The sequence below is a fragment of the Staurois parvus genome, unplaced genomic scaffold, assembly GCF_062004578.1.
Source record: "Staurois parvus isolate SC_StPar_1 unplaced genomic scaffold, SC_StPar_1.0 ptg001090l, whole genome shotgun sequence".
NCBI classification, from domain to species: Eukaryota; Metazoa; Chordata; class Amphibia; order Anura; family Ranidae; genus Staurois; species Staurois parvus.
This window is the reverse complement of record NW_028318886.1, coordinates 1232965-1252536: the sequence shown is the minus strand read 5'-3', so window position 1 is coordinate 1252536 and position 19572 is coordinate 1232965. Positions and strand designations below refer to the sequence as shown.

Genomic DNA, 19572 nt, shown 5'->3' with positions numbered 1-19572 from the left:
CCTCTCCAGGCTGCGGCCATCCCTGCTGCTTGTGCACCTTTTTCTTCCACACTTATCCCTTCCACATAACTTTCTATTAATGTGCTTTGATACAGCACTTTGGGAACATCCAGCTTCTTTTGCAATTACCTTTTAAGGCTTTCCCTCCTTATGGAGGGTATCAATGATGGTTTTCTGCACAACTGTCAGGTCAGCAGTCTTTCCCATGATTGTGATTCCTACTGAACCAGACTGAGAGACCATTTAAAGGCTCAGGAACCCTTTGCAGGTGTTATGGCTTAATTAGCTGATTAGAGTGGGACACTTTGAGCCTAGAATATCGCACCTTTTCACAAGATTCTCATTTTCTGAGATTGTGGATTTGGGGTTTTCATGAGCTGTAAGCCATAATCATCACAATTATGACAAATTACAGCTTGAACTATCTTGCTTTGCATGTAATGAGTTTATCTTATATATTAGTTTCACCTTTTAAGTCGCATTACTGAAATAAATGAACTTTTGCACGATATTCTAATTTTTGAGTTTCACCTGTATACCTTGTTCTAAATTTAATCTGACACCAGGGTCATCTGCTACTTCCATAAACATGCATGTTTAGTTGATATCATGTCAGTCATCTGCTGGTTGGATCTTCTCATGGCCATCTAATACAAAAAGGCATTTAAAAGAGACCTGCAATGAGACCCATAACAAGAGGAATAATGCTGACCTCCCTTTGAAAATGCTGTCTATTTGGCTGTCATGTTGACCCTCTGACTTTGGGCGTTCTAAGTTGCTGACCTGAAGCAAGCATATTTTTTATGAGATTTAAGTGTTTGATAGTATAGCCACCTTTCCCTTTCTCCTGGTAACTGTATTTCCTTTACCAAGGCTAGCCACAGTTTAATTTCCCTTATGAGAATTTAATCGATTATTCCATCCACGCTAATGAACGTGGATGGAAGAATTTGCACTGCTGGTTATTGTATTCAGATAGCCGCAACACCAGAAGTTGCCTGAATACCCAAATCCTATGAAATGCAGTCATTGTTTGGTCGACAATTTTTTCACTGAGTTCAGTTGACTTTGTCAGGCTGGATGGTACCTACAGGGCCATCCATAAGTTTGGTAGGAATCCACCGAAATTTGAGCTGTGAATGACTAGTTTATCATTTGCCAAATGCAGAAGATTGGAGCCTAGTGTCTGGATCATGCATTTGTATGTGCAGGAGCTGCATTGTCATTGGCCACCCTATGACTAAAGGAAGAGGCCATGGTCAGCAGAAGAAGCTTCAGAGAAGATGGCATTGATGGCTGTGCAGCTGGACAAACTCCAAGGTAATTACGCCATAATGAGCAAATATGCCATGCAACTTTGAACATTATGGCAAGTGCTCCCACTGCACCCTGAGACCTAAATTCTTTAAGCTGCCATATGCTTGTACTGGGTCTGTGAAGCTGCAGCATTCTCAGAAGAGGGCACAGCAATGCTGCTTTACAAAACTTTAATCTATGTTTAATATTATTTGGTACCCTTATTCCTTTTGCTAAGTCACTCATTCAGTACACTTAATTTAATGCAAGTTTTGCACGGAACAATTAAATACATTTCCAAAAAGTATAGTAAAGATTATTTTATTCTTTGATTGTTTTTCTCATTTTTGAAAAGATGAAGCCCAACTAATTCTCACAAAATGCTTGGGTTCAATAGTTCCAGGGACCACACTCTGCACATCTTAGAGACAGGATGGTACCACATAGAATCATGTGCTAGCAGGCTGAAGGCCCAGATGCACTGTGAAGAGTATGCTGAATCTATCTGTGAATGGATTTAAACTTATGCATAGTAAATTGGGTAGACTTTTGGCTTTAGCTTACTTGCAATTCTTTCTAGATAGACTTAGCGGTTTGTTAAATGTTTTGTCCTTGTAGGAGTTGCTTTAGTATGCCTAACATAACCACTTTCAATCCTTATTTATTTATTTTATTACAACGCCCAAGACTACATGTGTTCCTTCACAAAAGCCAATCAAATTCAAGGCTGTGCTAAAAATGAAAGCTGAAAAATGTTGTGGAGGAATACACACAGTTCTTTGAGATACAATAATATAAGGATAAAGATTAGGTGACAAGTCTCGGCTTTTGGTAGGCAATCTACTGCCTATATATTTTCGTACTTTTGAGTCATCAGTGCTGATCTGCACTGGTTCTGAAACCTGCTCTGTTCCACTTATAGAGCATAGGGAACCCCCCCTTTTTTTTTTTTTCTTCAAGGGAAGAACCATTAAACTACCCTTCAACCTTCTGTTTCTCACGTCTGCCTGCATGTGGACTAGGTGTTCTGTGGGGATTGGTTTTGGAAATGCACTAGTTACACTTTCAACACCATAAGCCACTCAACAAATAGTGCTGACAAACTACATATGCCTCCCTAGCGCCCTCCTAAAATGTTGCACACCTTGCAGCTAGGATCCTTCTTGGCGTTTGCTGTTGAAAGGCTCATTAACTGATGCCCTTTGATCTCTGACAGTTGGCCCAAGCCCAGGGGCACTGGGTCAGTGTAGAATATCTCAAGGATAAGATCCTGTGCATGCCAGTAACTGCCCTGTTCACCCTGGGTCAAGAAAGGGTTGTTCTTCGGGTCCAGCAGTGGTAAGCGGGCACTACAGAAGGTATCTCCTTGAGAGCCTCGAGGTGCCAACACCAGAATGGCATAGTGATAGGCACTGTACATGCAATAGAAGTCGGCAAAGTAAAGATTTGTCCCCTCATTAAAAAGATGCCTGGCAGGTACAGTAATCCTCCATCTCCCATAGGGCGAGTCATTTGGTGGCAGGCCTGTGTTAAATTCTGTGTTGCAGCTGAAGAATACACCATGAAGGGTACTGCTGATGGGTGATCCATGGCTCCCACTTTGGTCTTTTAAGGATGGAAGCATCAAGCCTCCCCACTTGTCTCTGTCAAATTTTAAAACAGAAATAATCAACACAAAATTTGTTACTGCATACATTATGTCAGGTATATATGTACATGATAATGTGTAGTCCTTGTATGAGCAACACTCGGGAACCTTGTAGGGTCAATCAGTATAGCTGCATTAAACAAACCAATTTGTCTATGTGCACTTGGCCATATAATGTACATTATATATACTATATGGCCAAATGTTTGTAGACCCCTTACAATCATACCTATTTCAGCCTTTATCATTACAGGACCCAGGGGTCCCATCGGACTGTGAGTACTAGCGATTTGCGATGCTACCTGCAACTGTGCAGGTCAAAGGCTGGACTGGTCATACATGTTCATGTCGCTGATTTACTCCTTCAGTATCTTCTATCACACAGGCTGGCTACCATGTTCTATAGTACTGGATTCCCAGTTACCAGCTGACCATCCTCACTCCATGGTTGTCATACCTTCTTTAATTATTAGCCGATCGATTTCAGCAAGCTGCACCAGTGTCATTCACTCTCTCACAGCTTTTGCATGAATCACCTTTCATTGCCTCATCTTCATAATTGCCTTTATTCATCTGGTTCTGGTCACACAAGAGGTCATTTATACTACGTCTTGAATGGACTTTGAGGCTTTTGCCCTGTACAGTGACTTTATTCCTTGCTATCCTCGATGGCCAGCAGCCATGGCCATACTGGCCTCTGTTGATTGCCATATATACTAATGCTATATGTTTATGCATCTATGTCTGATGTTTAGCTGTGTCCATTATTTGTATGGTTGGCATATCTAGGAGCCCCCGGTGAGTTTAGCAGGCTCATATGCCATCTAGTGGGTGTTGGTGTCAGTGTGCTGGTACTATCTATCTCAGCTCCTCTCTCTCACTTGTGATGGGGTGGCGGGATGGGAGGGTCCTCCACCTAGGGGAAGGATTTCTTGTGGGGATATTGGGGGGTTGATAGGGCTGGTGGGGTGGGTTTTGTCAGGGGTTGGGTGTTGGAGGGTTGGGTTAGGTTAGCCCAGTGGACCATTTCTATCCTCGGTTCCCTTTAGATATCTCTGAGGGGGTAGGGTCCTCAGTCATGCAGGACTGTCATGTGTCCGATAGCTTACAACTGTTTATGGTGCATAATAAAATTCCTTTGAGTTTAGCCTTTTAGGTGTGCAGCCTTTTTTCTTCCCCTCTTTTTTGTTTTTGATTTTTTTTTTCCTTTCTCAAATTTACTCATAAGGTTGGAATCACAGAATTGTCTTAAGTGTCTATCCAAGAGCATTAATGGTACCCTTCTACTGATACTCCTAAACTCATCCTAAAGTGGTGTCCCCCCTCATACTTGTGGCCATATAAAGTAGATGAGATTATCAGGTGTCCACAAAGCTTTTGGCCATATAGTGTAAATTTGGTGTAGGAGCTGAGCAATAAACTACCAGTGCTCCAATAAAAATTAGATCGTATTATGTTTTTCCTAGATATTTGTAGTGTATTATTTTTAGGATTTCTATATTATGAAATATATATTGCTATTTCTTCTGCTATAGTTACATAGTTAGTCTGGCTGAAAAGTACATCCAGTTCAAATATATAAAAAAAAAAGTTATAATCCTCCACCCACAGTTGATACAGAGGAAGGCAAAAAATCCAGCACAGCATGATCTAATATGCTCCTGCAGGGGAAAAAATTCCTTCCTGATCCCCCAAGAGGCAATCAGATATTCCCTGGATCAACTTTACCTATAAATGTTAGTAACCAGTTATATTCTGTGTATCCAAAAAAGAATCCAGGACTTTTTTTAAAGCAATCCACTGAGCTGGCCAGAACCAACTCTTGAGGGAGTCTATTCCACATTTTCACAGCTTTTACTGTGAAGAAACCTTTCCATATTTGGAGATTAAATTTATTTTCCTCCAGATATAAAGAGTGCCCCCTTGTCCTCTGTGATGACCTCAGGGTGAATAGCTCTACACCGAGTTCACTATATGAACCACTGATGTATTTATACATATTGATCATATCCCCCCTAAATCTCCTCTTCTTAAGGGAGAATAAATTCAGTTCCTCTAATCTTTCCTCATAGCTGAGCTCCTCCATGCCTCTTATCAATTTGGTTGCACTTCTCTGTACTGTCTCCAGTTCCCCAATGTTCTTTTTGTGAATTGATGCCCAAAATTGAACTACATACTGTATTCTAGATGAGGTATTACTAATGATTTGTACAGGGGTAAAATGATATCTCTCTCTCTGTAGTCTATTCCTCTCTTAATGGAAGAGAGGATTTTGCTCGCTTTAGAAACCGCAGCTTGGCATTGCATGCCATTATTAAGCTTGTGATCTACCAGAACTCCCAGATCCTTCTCCACCATTGATTCCCCCAGTTGTACTCCCCCTAGTTTGTATGATGTAAGTGCATAACCTTAAATTTATCAACATTAAACCTCATTTGTCACATAGTTGCCCAATTAAACAGAGCATTGAGGTCGGCTGGTAAATTGGAGACATCCTGTAAGGACAGTATTCCACTGAACAGCTTGGTGTCATCTGCAAAGACTGAAATGGGATTTTTAATCCCAGACCCTATAACATTTATAAATGCATTAAAAATTAAGGGTCCCAACACTGAACCTTGGGGTACACCACTGAGAATCCTAGACCATTCAGAGCATGAATCATTAACCACTACTCTCTGAATATGATCTTTTAGACAGTTTTCTATCCATTTACATATAGTTTTTTCCAAGCCCATAGACTTTACCTTACACTTAGCTGTGTGTGGGGAACTGTATTAAATGCTTTTGCAAAATCCAAGTATGCCATGTCCACCGCCACCCCTCTGTCAAAGGTTTTGCTCACCTCCTCATAAAAATAAATCAGATTTGCTTGACAACTTCTGTCTTTTATGAATCCATGCTGTTTGTTGCTTAAAATATTTTTTTCCAGCATGAACTCATCTATGTCGTCTTTTATTAAACTCTCCAGTATCTTCCCAACTATAAAAGTTAAACTAACAGGTCTATAATTACTTGTAAACATTTGGACCCCTTTTTAAATATTGGCACCACATTGGCCTTACGCCAGTCCAGTGGTACTATGCCAGTCATTAAAGAGTCCCTAAAAATTAGAAACAATGGCTTTGAAATGACAGAGCTCAATTCTTTAAGGACCCGTGGGTGTATGCCATCTGGTCCAGGTGCTTTATTCACCTTTTATTCTGTGTAAATATTTCTGGATCATATCAATTGTGAGCCAATGTGGATCATCTGGAGCTGTGTCAATACCATGTCCATTATGGACAAGAGCTCCCCCATGCTCCTTTGTATACACTGAGCTGAAGAAGGTATTTAATAAATTTGCCTTCTCTTTGTCCCCTGTCACCCACTCTAGATTATTTTGTAAAGGCCTACATTCTCGGCCCTCACCTTTTTACTATTAATATATCTGAAGAATTTTTGGGGTTTGTCCTGCTATCTTTTTCTCTGTTCGTTTTCAATGTTTGCGGCCTTTATTTCCTTTTTGCATATTTTGTTATATTCTTTGTAATGTTTAAACTATGATAGCGTTCCTTCATTTTTATATGTAATACCAGCTCTTTTCTTACCTATAGCTTTTTTTAACTTTGGCCGTAAGCCACATAGGTTTGATTTTTAGCCTCTTAAATTTGTTGCCCATGAGAATATATTTTTCAGTGTGTTCACATACAGTCTTTTTGAAGAACTCCCATTTCTGTGTTGTGTTCACTGATGCCATTATTTCCTCCCAGTCTAAGTCTTGGAGAGCAGCTTGGAAAATTAGCTCTCTTCATTTGAACGTTTACATTTTTCCCGTGCATGCTTGTTGTTTACAGCTAACGATAAATTAAATCATGTTATGGCCACTATTACAGATGTTCTTTTATATAAACATTCGTAATAAGCTCTGCCTAGTTTGAGATTACCAGGTCCAGCAGAGCATCATTCTTAGTTGGGGCCTCTATGAACTGTACCATAAAATTGCCCTGACCCTCTGAGGACGTGCATCGCACGAAACGCGTCAGGGGTTCAGCTTATGGACATCTAGCCACTATATGTGGCCAACATTTTATGAGCACCACCTCCCACAGTGCCTATCTGGACTAAGGAGTACCTTTGACGCCTACACGGTTTGATTAATCCTGGCTACTGCTCTTCGCGGTGAAACAGAGGATAGTACGGAGTGCGATCTGACCAGAGCCGTGATGCTGGAGAGATTTTACAGATTATACTTCTCTACATGCGTTATTTAAACGCACCTCTGGTGAGTGCGCACTCTATCTGCTCCTAGGATTTTTCACCTCTCTTATAACCACTGATCTGGGATGAGGACTTACGTGTGCTTTAACATTTCTCATTGATTAGCGCACTGTTTACCATTGTATCACATCTTGCATCGATTTTATCTTTTTGATCATTGGCATTTAGATGCATATATACTTTATAGAGAATTTTTTCTGTATTCTGATTTTAGCGCTGCACCTATTTTCTCTTTTTATACAAAATTGTCCTATAGTAGGTTTATACATTATTACCCTTTAACTGTTTCTGCAGTACCATTACTCCAGTCAATTTCTGGGTAGTTAAAATCCCCCACTGTTATCATTGTCTGTCAGGAATGGACTGGCCAGCAATAGTGGGACTCAGCTGCCTTATGAGCTGCAGTACCAGGGCTGGCCAGCGGGTGCTCCCAGCAATCAGAGACTCAACCTTGCAGCCAGTCAAACACCTGGAACCAATTATACTGGTGTATTTAAGGGACATTCAGACCTGCAGACTCTACCTTGGTGTTGTGTTTCTCTTGGGCCCTGTATCCTGTTCCTGCTCTCTGTTCCCGTCTGATTCTCTGCTGACCCTGCTCTGATCCCTGGCTTGTCTGACCATTCTCCTCTGCCTGACCCTCTGTACCACGCTGCCCGCTACCTGCTGAATCTGGCCTGTGACCCCGACCATTCTCCGCTTGCTCCCCCTGTACCTACCTGCCCGACTGATATTGACCCGGCCTGCCTGACGACACTTGCATTGTATGTACTGTTATCTGTGGGTGGTTGGTTGGTTTGTTTGCACTGTGTTATGTTTTAGTATTGCACTGCGTTTATGTTTGTATGGTTAGTGTTAATAAATTACATTGTTTATAACATATCTGAAGTCTGCGTTTCCCTGCGTCAGTCACACACCTCTGGTCATACCCGGGAGCCCTGACATTGTCCCAGCCCTTGCAGCCCTTTCGATCTGTGCAAGGAGCTGAGTCTCCACCTCCTCATTAACACTGGGAGGCCTATAACAAACTTCAATGATTGCCTTTGTAGTATGCACGCCCATGTGCACTTCCACCTATAATGCTTCAGCCTCATCACACTCTCCACCAACTAGGTCCTCTTTCACACGTGCTCTGAGATCACTTCTCACATAGAGACAGACACCACCACCTTTACTTTTTACCCTATCTCTCCAAAAGAGAACATAGCTAGGAATATTAATGGCCCAGTCATGTGAAGAATGAAGCCAAGATTCAGCAATACCAATGAAATAATAGTTCTGTTCATGCACCAAAGCTTCCAACTTACCTATTTTGCTTGGTAGACTTCTGGCATTGGTGAACAAAAACACTTCAACTCATTGATACCTTGTGCACATGTATTTTTGCATATTTTTTATTTTCATACAAATGGTACCAATTCCAATGGTGGTTTGTAACATGGGAACCTTATCATTTGCCATAGCCCTCCCCCCATCTTTCCCCATTCCACCCACCAATAAGTACTGACCCCTTTCTGATCGGTCTACCCCGTTATAATCTAGTTCTCCCTCCCCCCTCGATCCTAGTTTAAATACTCTTCCAGCCACCCCATAAACCTCTCCCTCAGCACAGCAGACCCCCTTCCATTTAGGTGCAAACCATCTCTAGTATATAGGTTGCACCTCAATGAAAAGTCAGCCCAGTGCTCTAGAAACCCAAATCCTTCCCTCTTACACCAGGTCTTTAGCCATGCATTTAGTTATCTAATCTCCCCCTGTCCTTCCTGAGTTGTGCATGGCACAGGTAATATTTCAGAGAATATCACCTTGGAGGTCCTTCCCTTCAACTTGCAAGTCTAGTTCTTTAAATTTATTCTTAAGGAGCCTCCACCTTCCATACTATTCTTTGTATACTTGTTATTTACCTGTAAAAACCACAACCTTATTTAAACATTAAAAATTCCCAAATCTGCTGGTCACCTCCATCTTGGATGTGGTATCCACAGTCCCAGCAGACACAAATTACACTCGCATTATTTATCCCTCTACTCCCAGTTATGTAGGGAGGTGAGGGGTGGAAGAGTCAGACCAGAATAGACAGTAATTAGACACTACCAGCAAAAGGGAGGGTCTATTTAAAATACCCTGTGCTGGAAGCATGCTGGAGAATTGGACAGCTGCTTTAATATACAATGCAGTGGCTGTGGTCTCCAGTGGCCCCCTGCATAGTGTCTCAGCTAATGGCATACATCCAGTAGTGAAGTCATTTTCCATAGACAGGCTGTTAACTACAGAGGGGGCCGTGGCTCTGAAGTTAAAAAAGGAACTTCACTCACCCCCACCACCACTGTACTCCCCCCTTCCTTCCTTACCATTCTGAGTAGACCAAAAACACTTACTCACATGCCTAATCCAGGGGTGTTTTGTGCAGATCCACTGCGCCACTGCTGTGTGCTACTCCCCTATCTTCATCTGTGACATCATCAGGAGTACAGCTGTCTCTTCTGGGTTCTTGCAGCCAGCCTCCTGATGACGCACATGCAATTTAGAACATCATCAGGGCATGGGCTGCAGGTACCACTAAGACAGCAAGCTCTTAGATGATGCACCCTGGTGTTTGACCAGTAGAACACCCTTGGCCTCTTGGGATGTGTGGTGTGGGAACCCAAGCGTGCAGGCAATAGAAATGTAATTCTGGCCTAGGCCAGAATCTAGGAATTGTGTAGCAAATTCCCACATAGGTTAGAATCTAGGAAGTAGGAAGTGAATTCCCTGAAAAAGTAAAAAAAAGAAAAAAAAAAGATAAATAACATTGATTTTGAGAGGAGAGGGGTAGGTGTGGGATGGAGGCAAGTGTCCTAGGATAGTGAAGTTCTGCTTTAAGGTTGGTATTAGGCAGCTGTGGTAAGGGAATTTAGTTTTATTCAATGTTTCTTTTCTCAGTCAAGGCACCCTTGAAATTTCTGCACATCTCAAGACACCCCATTTTAAAAAGTAAAAAACTTAAATAGTTTTACATAATGCAGCAATATCCACACACATAGGACACCAAACATTAGAGGTGATTTATTCTTCTAAAACAAATACATTCTCCCTCAGTTTCTCTCCCTCACTCAGTTAATGGGACTGCTAATGTGTGCTGATGGAGAGGGGCAGGGGATGGGCAAGCAAAGATGCTGTGTGTGGGGCCCCGAAGTCCTCCTTTTTAACCAATGGTATGGGTAGAAGGTTGTAATGGCTCACAATGAAAACCTGTGGCTTTGTGTAACTAAAAGGCAGGCTTTATCCACCCACTGGTTTGCATACAGTTTTTAGGCATTTTGCCAAGGCACACCTGAAGAAAACTGATGGCACCCTGCTTGAAAAAGGCTGGTTTAGATAATCTACCTGTACAAGAAATGTTTCCCACCCTTAACAAGGGTGAGATTTGTAGTCCCTTGGTAGCAAAAGGTAAACCCTTTGTCAGTGGTTTCTTATTTTCCAAAGATTGGCCTGGATTATTTTTACAGATGTAGTAATGTTGACAAAATGGGTTCAATTTATTTCACTTCATCGACTAACTTTAATGGCCTTCAAATGGCTCACAGTGTTGCTGCTTAGGAAGCACTGCCATGTTTTTTCTCCTGCTGGCTTTTCCAGGTTAGTTATTCATCTCAGACCCCCATCTGCTGCTTACACTTTTCATTTTTGCTAAAATATCAAAAACATTCTTGTGCCCACCCATTAATTGTAGTGCAAATGAACACAAAGCAAATCTAGGCTGCAGCATACGGTTTCCACCTTTTCAAAATGATAAAATACCACCAGGGCCATGCACAAAAAATTATAGTGTATGAAACATGTGAATCACATATATCACAAGAAAATTAAACAAAATATTTGTCAACCTTATAAATCAAAGTCCAAAATCATAAGTGTGAAGGAATCTTAAAGTCTTTTGTTGTTATCTTCTCATCCAATTCACCAACAGCATCCATCGTGTGATCATATAAAGTTTGACCACCTTTAAGCAGAAGATGGCCACTCTATCCCATAAAGCTTACAAATTACTTAAATCCAGGAATAACTTTTCCAGCTGCAATGACCAATTAACTTAATATTTATAAATGAGAACATACTTGACTACTTATAGGAAACTCACAAGAACAAACAAATGCATATATGCTCACTGCAGAGATAACGGAGCTCACATGAAGCCAATATAATGGAAAATTACATTATGGTACACTCATGTCATGCAATACAAAGAGGAAGTATGCGCAGCATGTAGTAACTCAAACAGCCAGGGAGATGTTAATTTTATCTAGTAAACTGAAAGCTGCAATGCCTTTTTGAAGCAGAGTTTTGGATTCATTAATTCCAGAAAGATTGCTTTTAGAATGATTTATCTCGTACCTGGCATGCTGGAAATATTCTGCCGTCTGATTCCTGTAGAAGACCTGAAATGACAACATCCGGCCTGCAATCCCCTCCGCCTTCTCCTTCAGCTGCTGCACTTGCTCCATGGCATAGTCTGTTTGGGAATATGGATTACGCAAACGTTCATGTTCTTGCTTCAGATTTTAGGTGGATTTAGGTTTTAGTTTTGAATATATGATCAAACTGATTTTTGTGCTGATCTTGTGGGCAGCACAATGGCTAAGTGGTTAGCACTTTCGCCTAGCAGCACTAGGGTTGTTGTTTAAAATCCCAACCATGGCACTACCTGCCTGGAGTTCACACGTTCTCCCTGTACCTGCGTGGGTTTCCGCCAGGTACTCCAAAGACATGCTGGTAGGTTAATTGGCTGCTGTCTAAATTGGCCCTAGTATGTATGTATGTACTGTATGTGAATTAGGGACCTTAGATTGTATGCTCCTTGAGGGTTAAAGGGTTAAGGACCGATGTGAATATACAAAATAAATGTGTGTGTGTGTGTTAGGGACCGATGTGAATGTACAAAATAAATGTGTGTGTGTTAAGGACCGATGCGAATGTACAAAATAAATGTGTGTGTGTGTTAGGGACCGATGTGAATGTACAAAATAAATGTGTGTGTGTTAAGGACCGATGTGAATGTACAAAATAAATGTGTGTGTGTTAAGGACCGATGTGAATGTACAAAATAAATGTGTGTGTGTGCGCTATATAAGTAACTGCAATAATGTGCTACACTGGTGTGAAGGATATCTGTGTCATTTTACCCATGTCTGAAAATATTTTGGGTCCCTATTTGTGATTTTTAAAAAAAATGTTTTTAGAAGAATATGGAAGTTGCATGTCTAATTTATTCTTTTGAAAATGCTGTTGGCTGACTATCTTGCTGAGGCACTGACCTAGAACATATAACTCACGGTATCCAGAGACAGCCAGAAAAATAGTATTCTTAGAAGTAGGACAGCCTCTGCTTTTTCTCCCATTACAGCTTTCTTTTAGAGAACACATGTGATTTGCCCACACATTGCAAAAGTAACAGATTTGTTTTCATGTTTTCCCCTTCATGGCTCAGTCACCTTTCCTTCACTTCCCTGCAGCTTTGTTCAGCTGCCAAAAATATGCAGTTTTTCTGAACTATAAGAGCATGTGACTCACTCCATGGGACAGCACTGTTGCTTGGTGATTGGTCTAGTTCTGTCCAGTCCTGTCAAATGGGGGCCAACAAGTCTCAGCCTTGTGTAAGCTACAAATAGAGCGATTCGGAGTTTGCACAGGGATACCTTTGCTTGCTCCCTGTGGCTGGGCAGAATGGGGAACTGGTAAAGGAAAGGTGTTGTGGTGGCCCAAACACTATTTGTGGCATTCAGACGTCAGCTTTCTATTGTTTCCTATGGCTTCTCCTGAAAGTGCAGAATACTGCATGAAAAAAAAACATTGCATTGTATTCTGTTTTAGCATCCCACACAGTTAGAGGGAAATGTTGGACTGCAGTTTGTCTGCTGACCTTAAGGCTGGCAGGGAAATGTTGGGGACTAATTTTGTCCTCCTATTATGGGTTCCAGGTGGCCATCCTGGGGTGCAGTCCTGCAGGATGTGGGGGCCATCTTGACACAGAGGTGCCTAAATAGCAGTTTTTGCATAATTTGGTACGCACACAGTGTATGCATAAATCAGAAGAAGAACCCCATTTGTTAGGGAGAGACGAGACAGGAAAGAGAAGGTTTCCCCTTATAGGGTATCTCTTCAGCCAGTTTCATGGATCGGTCTCCCACCATCAGCCAGATAAACAGCAAGGAATTTGGGTATCCCAGGGCAACCCAGTAATCTGGATACCTCTTCCAAAGGTAGACATTCTGCAATTTGTAAGTTCTTTTTATATTGGTTTTGACAGACATTACCTTTCTGTTTGAAGAATTGTGTAATCCACATTTTTGGTGCCAGTTCTGTAAACTACCTTATTTAGGTGATCATTAAATTTCTACAACATAAAATAGCATTTAAGTACCAACGTGTTGACTCCTCCCACTTTTTGGGTATTCTGGTCCCACTCGTAAACAAAGCCTTAGCAATAGCATTATTTTAGAACTACTGTTAGGAATCAGATATAGAATTTAGGATATTTTATAGTACACCTTATACTGCTGCTCATTGGTGTATGCCTTTGTGATGCTGGAGAGAAAAAGAGCCTCCAATGTAACAGCATTTAGATCTCTTCTATGGGAGTACACATAAGTCATGAGTTTGTTGCAAAGTGATAATTTGGAGATTCTTCCAGTAATACATAATTTCCTTTTGCAGGCTGACAATACTGAACCAATGACTTTCAATTTGCAGCAGTGCTGTCAGCCTGCTGTGTGATCTGCCTCAGGTGGCCCTTGGACTGCCTATCAGGTGTGTGTGTGAAGTCAGGCCAACATCCAACTGAAAAAGCACACACCGTAGACTGAGAATGCTGTTGTAAATTAAAACAGGAAGTGCTATTATTATTATTATTATACAGGATTTATATAGCGCCAACAGTTTGCTCAGCACTTTACAATACAACGGGAGACAATACAGTTCAATACAGGAGGGCCCTGCCGCCACTCTGTATAGGAAATGTTTGTTTAAGATTTGTCTTAAAAGCTGAACCTAGGGCTGAACAAATACTGTCTAAATATACGCGGTATGCTTATTTTTACTTTTTTTTTTTTACAAATTTTTGGAGCCCTTTGTATATTTCTTCCAGATCTGCGCATGCTTGCATGAGCTCTGGCATGTTTGCATTCTAGTCTGAACCTGCCCAGAAGCTGTCACTGTACTGAGCCAATCATCTGTGGCTCAGGCATTGCCTGCCCTGCAGTTGCACATGTACAATAGGCATGTATACCTGAGGCTGCTGGGTGGGTAATGCCTTGGTCGCTTATGACAGCTTCCTTGCAGGTTTGCTCAGGTGGCTTTGCGCTAGGATCCAAATACACGCAAGCTCATCACTGCAAGGCATCCTCCATTAAACAACTCATTAATTATACATCTGTGCAGAAGATTACTGTAATACATCGAGGTCACTGCTGCTCCCTCTTTTTGTGCAGGGTGATTATTCTTGTATCTGCCGGGTCTCTCCCACAGCTCTGATTTCTGCACAGGTTACTTGATGATGTCATACTACTTTTTACAAAATCATACTGGGCTTGCAAAGGCATTTGGTATACACAGAGTGGTTTTATACAGTTTGTGGCTATTTGAGCTTATATTTGAATAAACATTGTGTGCATGGAGCTCCACTTTAAGAAAACTGTATACAGTGATGCATAATGCCAAGCACATTGAAAAGTGTATTTTGGGTTTACATACACTTTGCTGAACTTTGGCCAAAATAAAAAAAAGCCCTACATCATTTATCTGTAGCGCTCAGCCCCTAGGGTGATTTCCCCAGTAGGTTCTCTAGCAGTCTCAGTCTGTCACTTCTCTGGCTCAATGATTAGTCTAGGGGTATTCTTTTGATGCTTTATTGAAAATCAGGGTAACCATAAAACATTAAGTAGAAACTTGAGGACATCTATGTTCCTCCTAAGGATTCTGAGCACAGTCCTTGCAGCAGCAACTAATAGGCTGAGTTACACAGGGACACCAGGCACAATGTCCACCTCTCAGTACAAGCTGATTCTGATGCAAGAGGGATAGCAGCAGCACACAGCAGGTTCTGGGATCTCACACACCAATCTGTATTCACAAATGTCCTTGGATAACTGGATGCCTCCATCCATTATTTTCCAGACATTTCTCTTTGTGAATTCTTTAGATCAGATCCCCAAAAGGAGTTCCTCAATCAGCTCCAGCAGAATTCAATAGAATAGGCCCCCAGCTAGCCAGCTGGGACCTCAACGAGCAGTAGAAAAGCACAGCTGGACTGCCCAGAAGGGCATTAGCCCTTCAGGCTGGGATCTCCTCCTCCTGGACAAGAACCCCTCTGTTCCTAGCCTCAAACTACTTATGTTACCTCCCAGGCATCATCTGGGAACTCACACGCCCCCCTTCCCATGGATTGGTGGCTGGGACTGCATAAATATTCAAATATGGATTTGGTTCTCTCAGTCCACTACTTTCCAAAACCCTCCAGAAGGCAGGGGGAAGCAAACCTGCATCCACTGAGACACAGAACATCCCAAAATAATTACAAGCTACTCAACTAATTACAGTAGAGCGGAGAACATATCTGTAATGAAGTATGTTCCACACTGTGCAGGCAGATGGATCCTAGAGAAATTTTCACTGCAGGGATGCCTGTCATCTTCCTGTCAGTTTTTTCACTGATTACACTGCCTGTAACATGATCTGTGAATGAGGGAGAGTATGATCAGTCACTTGATTCTTTCCTCCATTCACAGATTGTGTTACAAGCACTGTGATCAATAAATTAACTCGTTTCAATGGAGGAATAAGCAGGAGGGGGCGTGTCCCTGTCGGACTATCAGTACTGCTGTTCTGCCTGAAAACCCCAGGCTGTTAATCATTGTAGCGTCAGAAACTCAGGGCCAAGAAGAGGACAGGCATCCCTTCACAGAAGGTTTCTCCAGGATCCAGCTGTCTGCACAATGTGGAGCATATTTCAATATATGTGAATGATGTGACTATAATTGTAGAGATTTTTTATTTTAACTAAATGTCAGGTTTAATGTATGTCAGGGGCATTGGTGTAAAAGAAGATGCCATCATTGGCCTATGTCTGAAAATCCCAGTTGCTTAGTTAAAACACTGGTTTCAATACACTGAATCTCTAACCCAAAGCAAAACCATTATTTGTTCCAGGTCATTAATTCAAAGAAGTGAGTTTAGTATGCCACCCAGATAAAGGAATAGCAGCCCCATGTTTCTCTCATGACAGTTTACGTTAATGTATGATTTTATTATTTCGAAAAAGGAAATACTGGAAAGCAGAGTTATAATTGGAGTTCTCTAATTTGCTGGCATTTCTTTTTTTTTTTTATAAAGAAAGGGAAGTCTGATGTATACCAATATACACTGTACATATCACTATACATACAGTATACATTCCATTAACATACTACATATAGTTATCAGCAATGTGTTTCTTACCCCCTGTACAGAAGTGCAGGGTTTCGCTCCACCCAGATACAGTGTATTCCCCGTCACTGCGTTTCACTGCGGTCTGCACAGCCAGCGTGTACTCTGTCCGGGGGCTCAGGAACCAGTGTCCACGTACTGTCATAGGCAGGACCACTGCTTTCGCCACCAGTTTGGTTGGTACATCCTTCATTGATAAACATAAGACCACAAAGTAGACAATTAACAGTTACATTTATGTAGTTATAATGTAGATGTTTTAGCTGTGTGAATTGACCCTATTACAGTTAAAGCCCAACTTCAGCATTTTTTATTAGTTTTGGATAGAGTGGAAAAGGTTTTGAACCTTTCTCAGATTTTAAATCATTTGGGTGTCATCATTGAGACTTTTCTGTAAGATTTTAAATGCTCAGTAATAGAATGTAGCACTTTTTATATAAAACATTCAGAGACAATAGGACCAGCGCTTGTAACAAATGCTTTTTGTCTAGTATGTTAAATTGACGTGGCCACCACCTTGTAGCTGAACAGCTCAGAATGCGCTTTGCCTACACAGCCATTCTTAACCAGGGAACAAGGGTTCCTCCAGAGGTTGTTACGGGTTCCTTAAGCAAATTGATTGACCTCTAATGGTTTTTAACTTCTTATTTGATGGTGCTTGCATGACTCTGGGGATAACATCACTTGGTAAAGCCAGCTTCAGGACACCAAGGATCTTTTAGCTGTCTGTAAGGGGGGCATTTTGACCACCACTGTAAGAAGAGCATTCTTTCCACTGATCACCAATATAAGGGGCATTTTTCCCATTGACCCCTAATTAATTGGCTTTATCAGAGATTCTCCAACACCAAACAATTATTTAAAGGGTTCCGGAAGGGTAACTTAGTTGAGAAACACTGGCCTATACATTCTCAGGCCAAAGAATCTTGTACACCCAGTACCCATTACATGTGTGAAGGTGTGAATCTATCCTTTTCTGGAGTACCTGTGCTTCATCCCAAAGACCTGAACAAACCAACACAGGTGGCCAGAAGATGTAATATCCTCAAATTGGATCAGTGGTTATAAGAAGAAATAATACAAGCTGTAGTTGGACACTCACACCGTGGTCCAGAAAATCCAATAAATGTATATTCTAATGCCATGGAAGAAGAAAAAGCTTTAAGATGGTGCAAGTAGCATTTGCTAATCTGGTAAATATTTTAGTTAGAGTGTTTTTTAATTGTTTTAAGAATTCAAATGTTACTTGCACCATCTTTTGCTTTTATCTTCTTACTTGGTATTGGGATTTATCTTCACTGAATTTTCTGAGCCATGGTGGATTTGACTGCAGCTTGGATGTGGATTCCAAGTTGAGGCTATTACATCTGCTGGCCACCTGTGTTGATTTGTTCAGGTCTCGTGTATGAAGTGGGGTGACTTCAGGAAAAGGATTCATCCATATTTGTAATGGGTGCTAGGTGCACCAGATTCTTTGGCCTGGGTGTGTATAGGCTATGAGGGAGATTTACTAAAACTGGAGTGTGTAAACTCTAATGCAGCTTTGCATAGAAACCAATCCACTTCCAGGTTTTATTGTCAAAGCTTAATTGAACAAGCTGAAGTTAGAAGCTGATTGGCAACCATTCACAGCTGCACCAGATTCAGAGTGCACCAGTTTTAGTAAATCTCCCCCTATGTGCATTTTAACTGGTTTTGGCTGGTGTTGGCCTTTTAATGCATCTGTACAGAAAGAAAGTGTGTTACTCACCCGATGTTTGAACTTGTTCTCCTTCTGCCCACCTGTCTTGTTCAGGTCTATGAAATAGTGAGTTACTCTCCTGGCATCATATGGTGGCATCTCCCAGGACACCCGGAATGAGTCACAGGTTATGTCGCTAATCTGAATACCATGTGGAGCAGTAAGAGGAGGCTCCATGACTTGCACTGGAAGATGGAGAGATAGAGAGGGTGACAAGGTTTATTTTATGAAAAATTGGTAACAAATATACAACATGTATATATAATAAAGAGGGCACATTTCACAAACTTTGTTCTTATGAAATCTATTTTTGGTTAGGTTTATGTAATGAATAAAAATCTCTTTATACTGAGTAGCAGAAAGTCGGCTGAAAGTTCAAATGTGTCTTGCAGTAGGAGTAGCTGCTCTGTAAGCGGGAGTGGGAGGGGATTGTATCCTAATAAACAATCAGTGTGGGCATCATCAGCATGGAGATGAGCAGATCTTGAGAGAACCTCCATATGTTTGCAGCCGCAGAGCAAACCAGAACTAGATGGGTCATAAGAATAGGGGCATCACTTTGCTAAATATTGAGGGTTTTTGGTGTAAGTAAAACAACTCCTGTAATGTATATGCCTATCACCTGTGTAGTTAAAACTTTTAGATTTGGTGGCTACATTTATTTTTGTTTTAGGCTTTTTTCCTTTATTTTCACCTGGTGATCCAGCCAGTATCTATTGCTGTTCAACTTCCTTGAACAAACCAAGCTTTCTAGCAAAAGCGGCAGTTAGGAGATAGAGACAAAACCATTTACCACTGACAGGAGTGCTTTCAATGGTCAGCTTTGTTCCAATAGAAAAAAAAAACTGTAGCTGTAACTGCTTGAAAAGTATTAGCTGAAGTTCAGTTGTAAGGTGGGATTAAATGAAAAAAAAAAATTACATACCGACCACTTTTTATTGCAATGTCTCTTGTGCAATAAAGTAAACTTACCTGCACTTTCACAGTTTTCTGTGGAATGGTCATATTGGTTGATTTGTGTTGGTGTCATACTGGTTGAATTGGGGTCCAAATATGTACAGTATATGTATATTTAAATTATGCAAGCACTTTTAAATATCAGTGGATAGTGAATACACACTATAAATTGTGTCCCATTATGGGGGTTCTCTTCATAGAAGATATTTTT

The 19572-nt window shown here is 41.2% G+C and overlaps 1 protein-coding gene across 2 annotated transcripts in view; it reads right to left on the bottom strand.

Moving 5' to 3' along the window:
- Window positions 1–471: 471 nt before the first annotated feature.
- PHYHIP (phytanoyl-CoA 2-hydroxylase interacting protein) overlaps window positions 472–19572 on the bottom strand; it is a 47451-nt gene continuing 28350 nt past the window's right edge. For both annotated transcript variants that reach the window (XM_089658702.1, XM_089658703.1), the window contains exons 2-5: window positions 18414–18589; window positions 16676–16850; window positions 11579–11696; window positions 472–2939 (exon numbers count right to left, since the gene is read on the bottom strand). In XM_089658702.1, coding sequence (XP_089514828.1) covers window positions 2414–2939; window positions 11579–11696; window positions 16676–16850; window positions 18414–18581 — 987 coding nt within the window. In that variant the 5' untranslated portion in view covers window positions 18582–18589 and the 3' untranslated portion in view covers window positions 472–2413. The remainder of the gene's footprint in view (window positions 2940–11578; window positions 11697–16675; window positions 16851–18413; window positions 18590–19572) is intronic.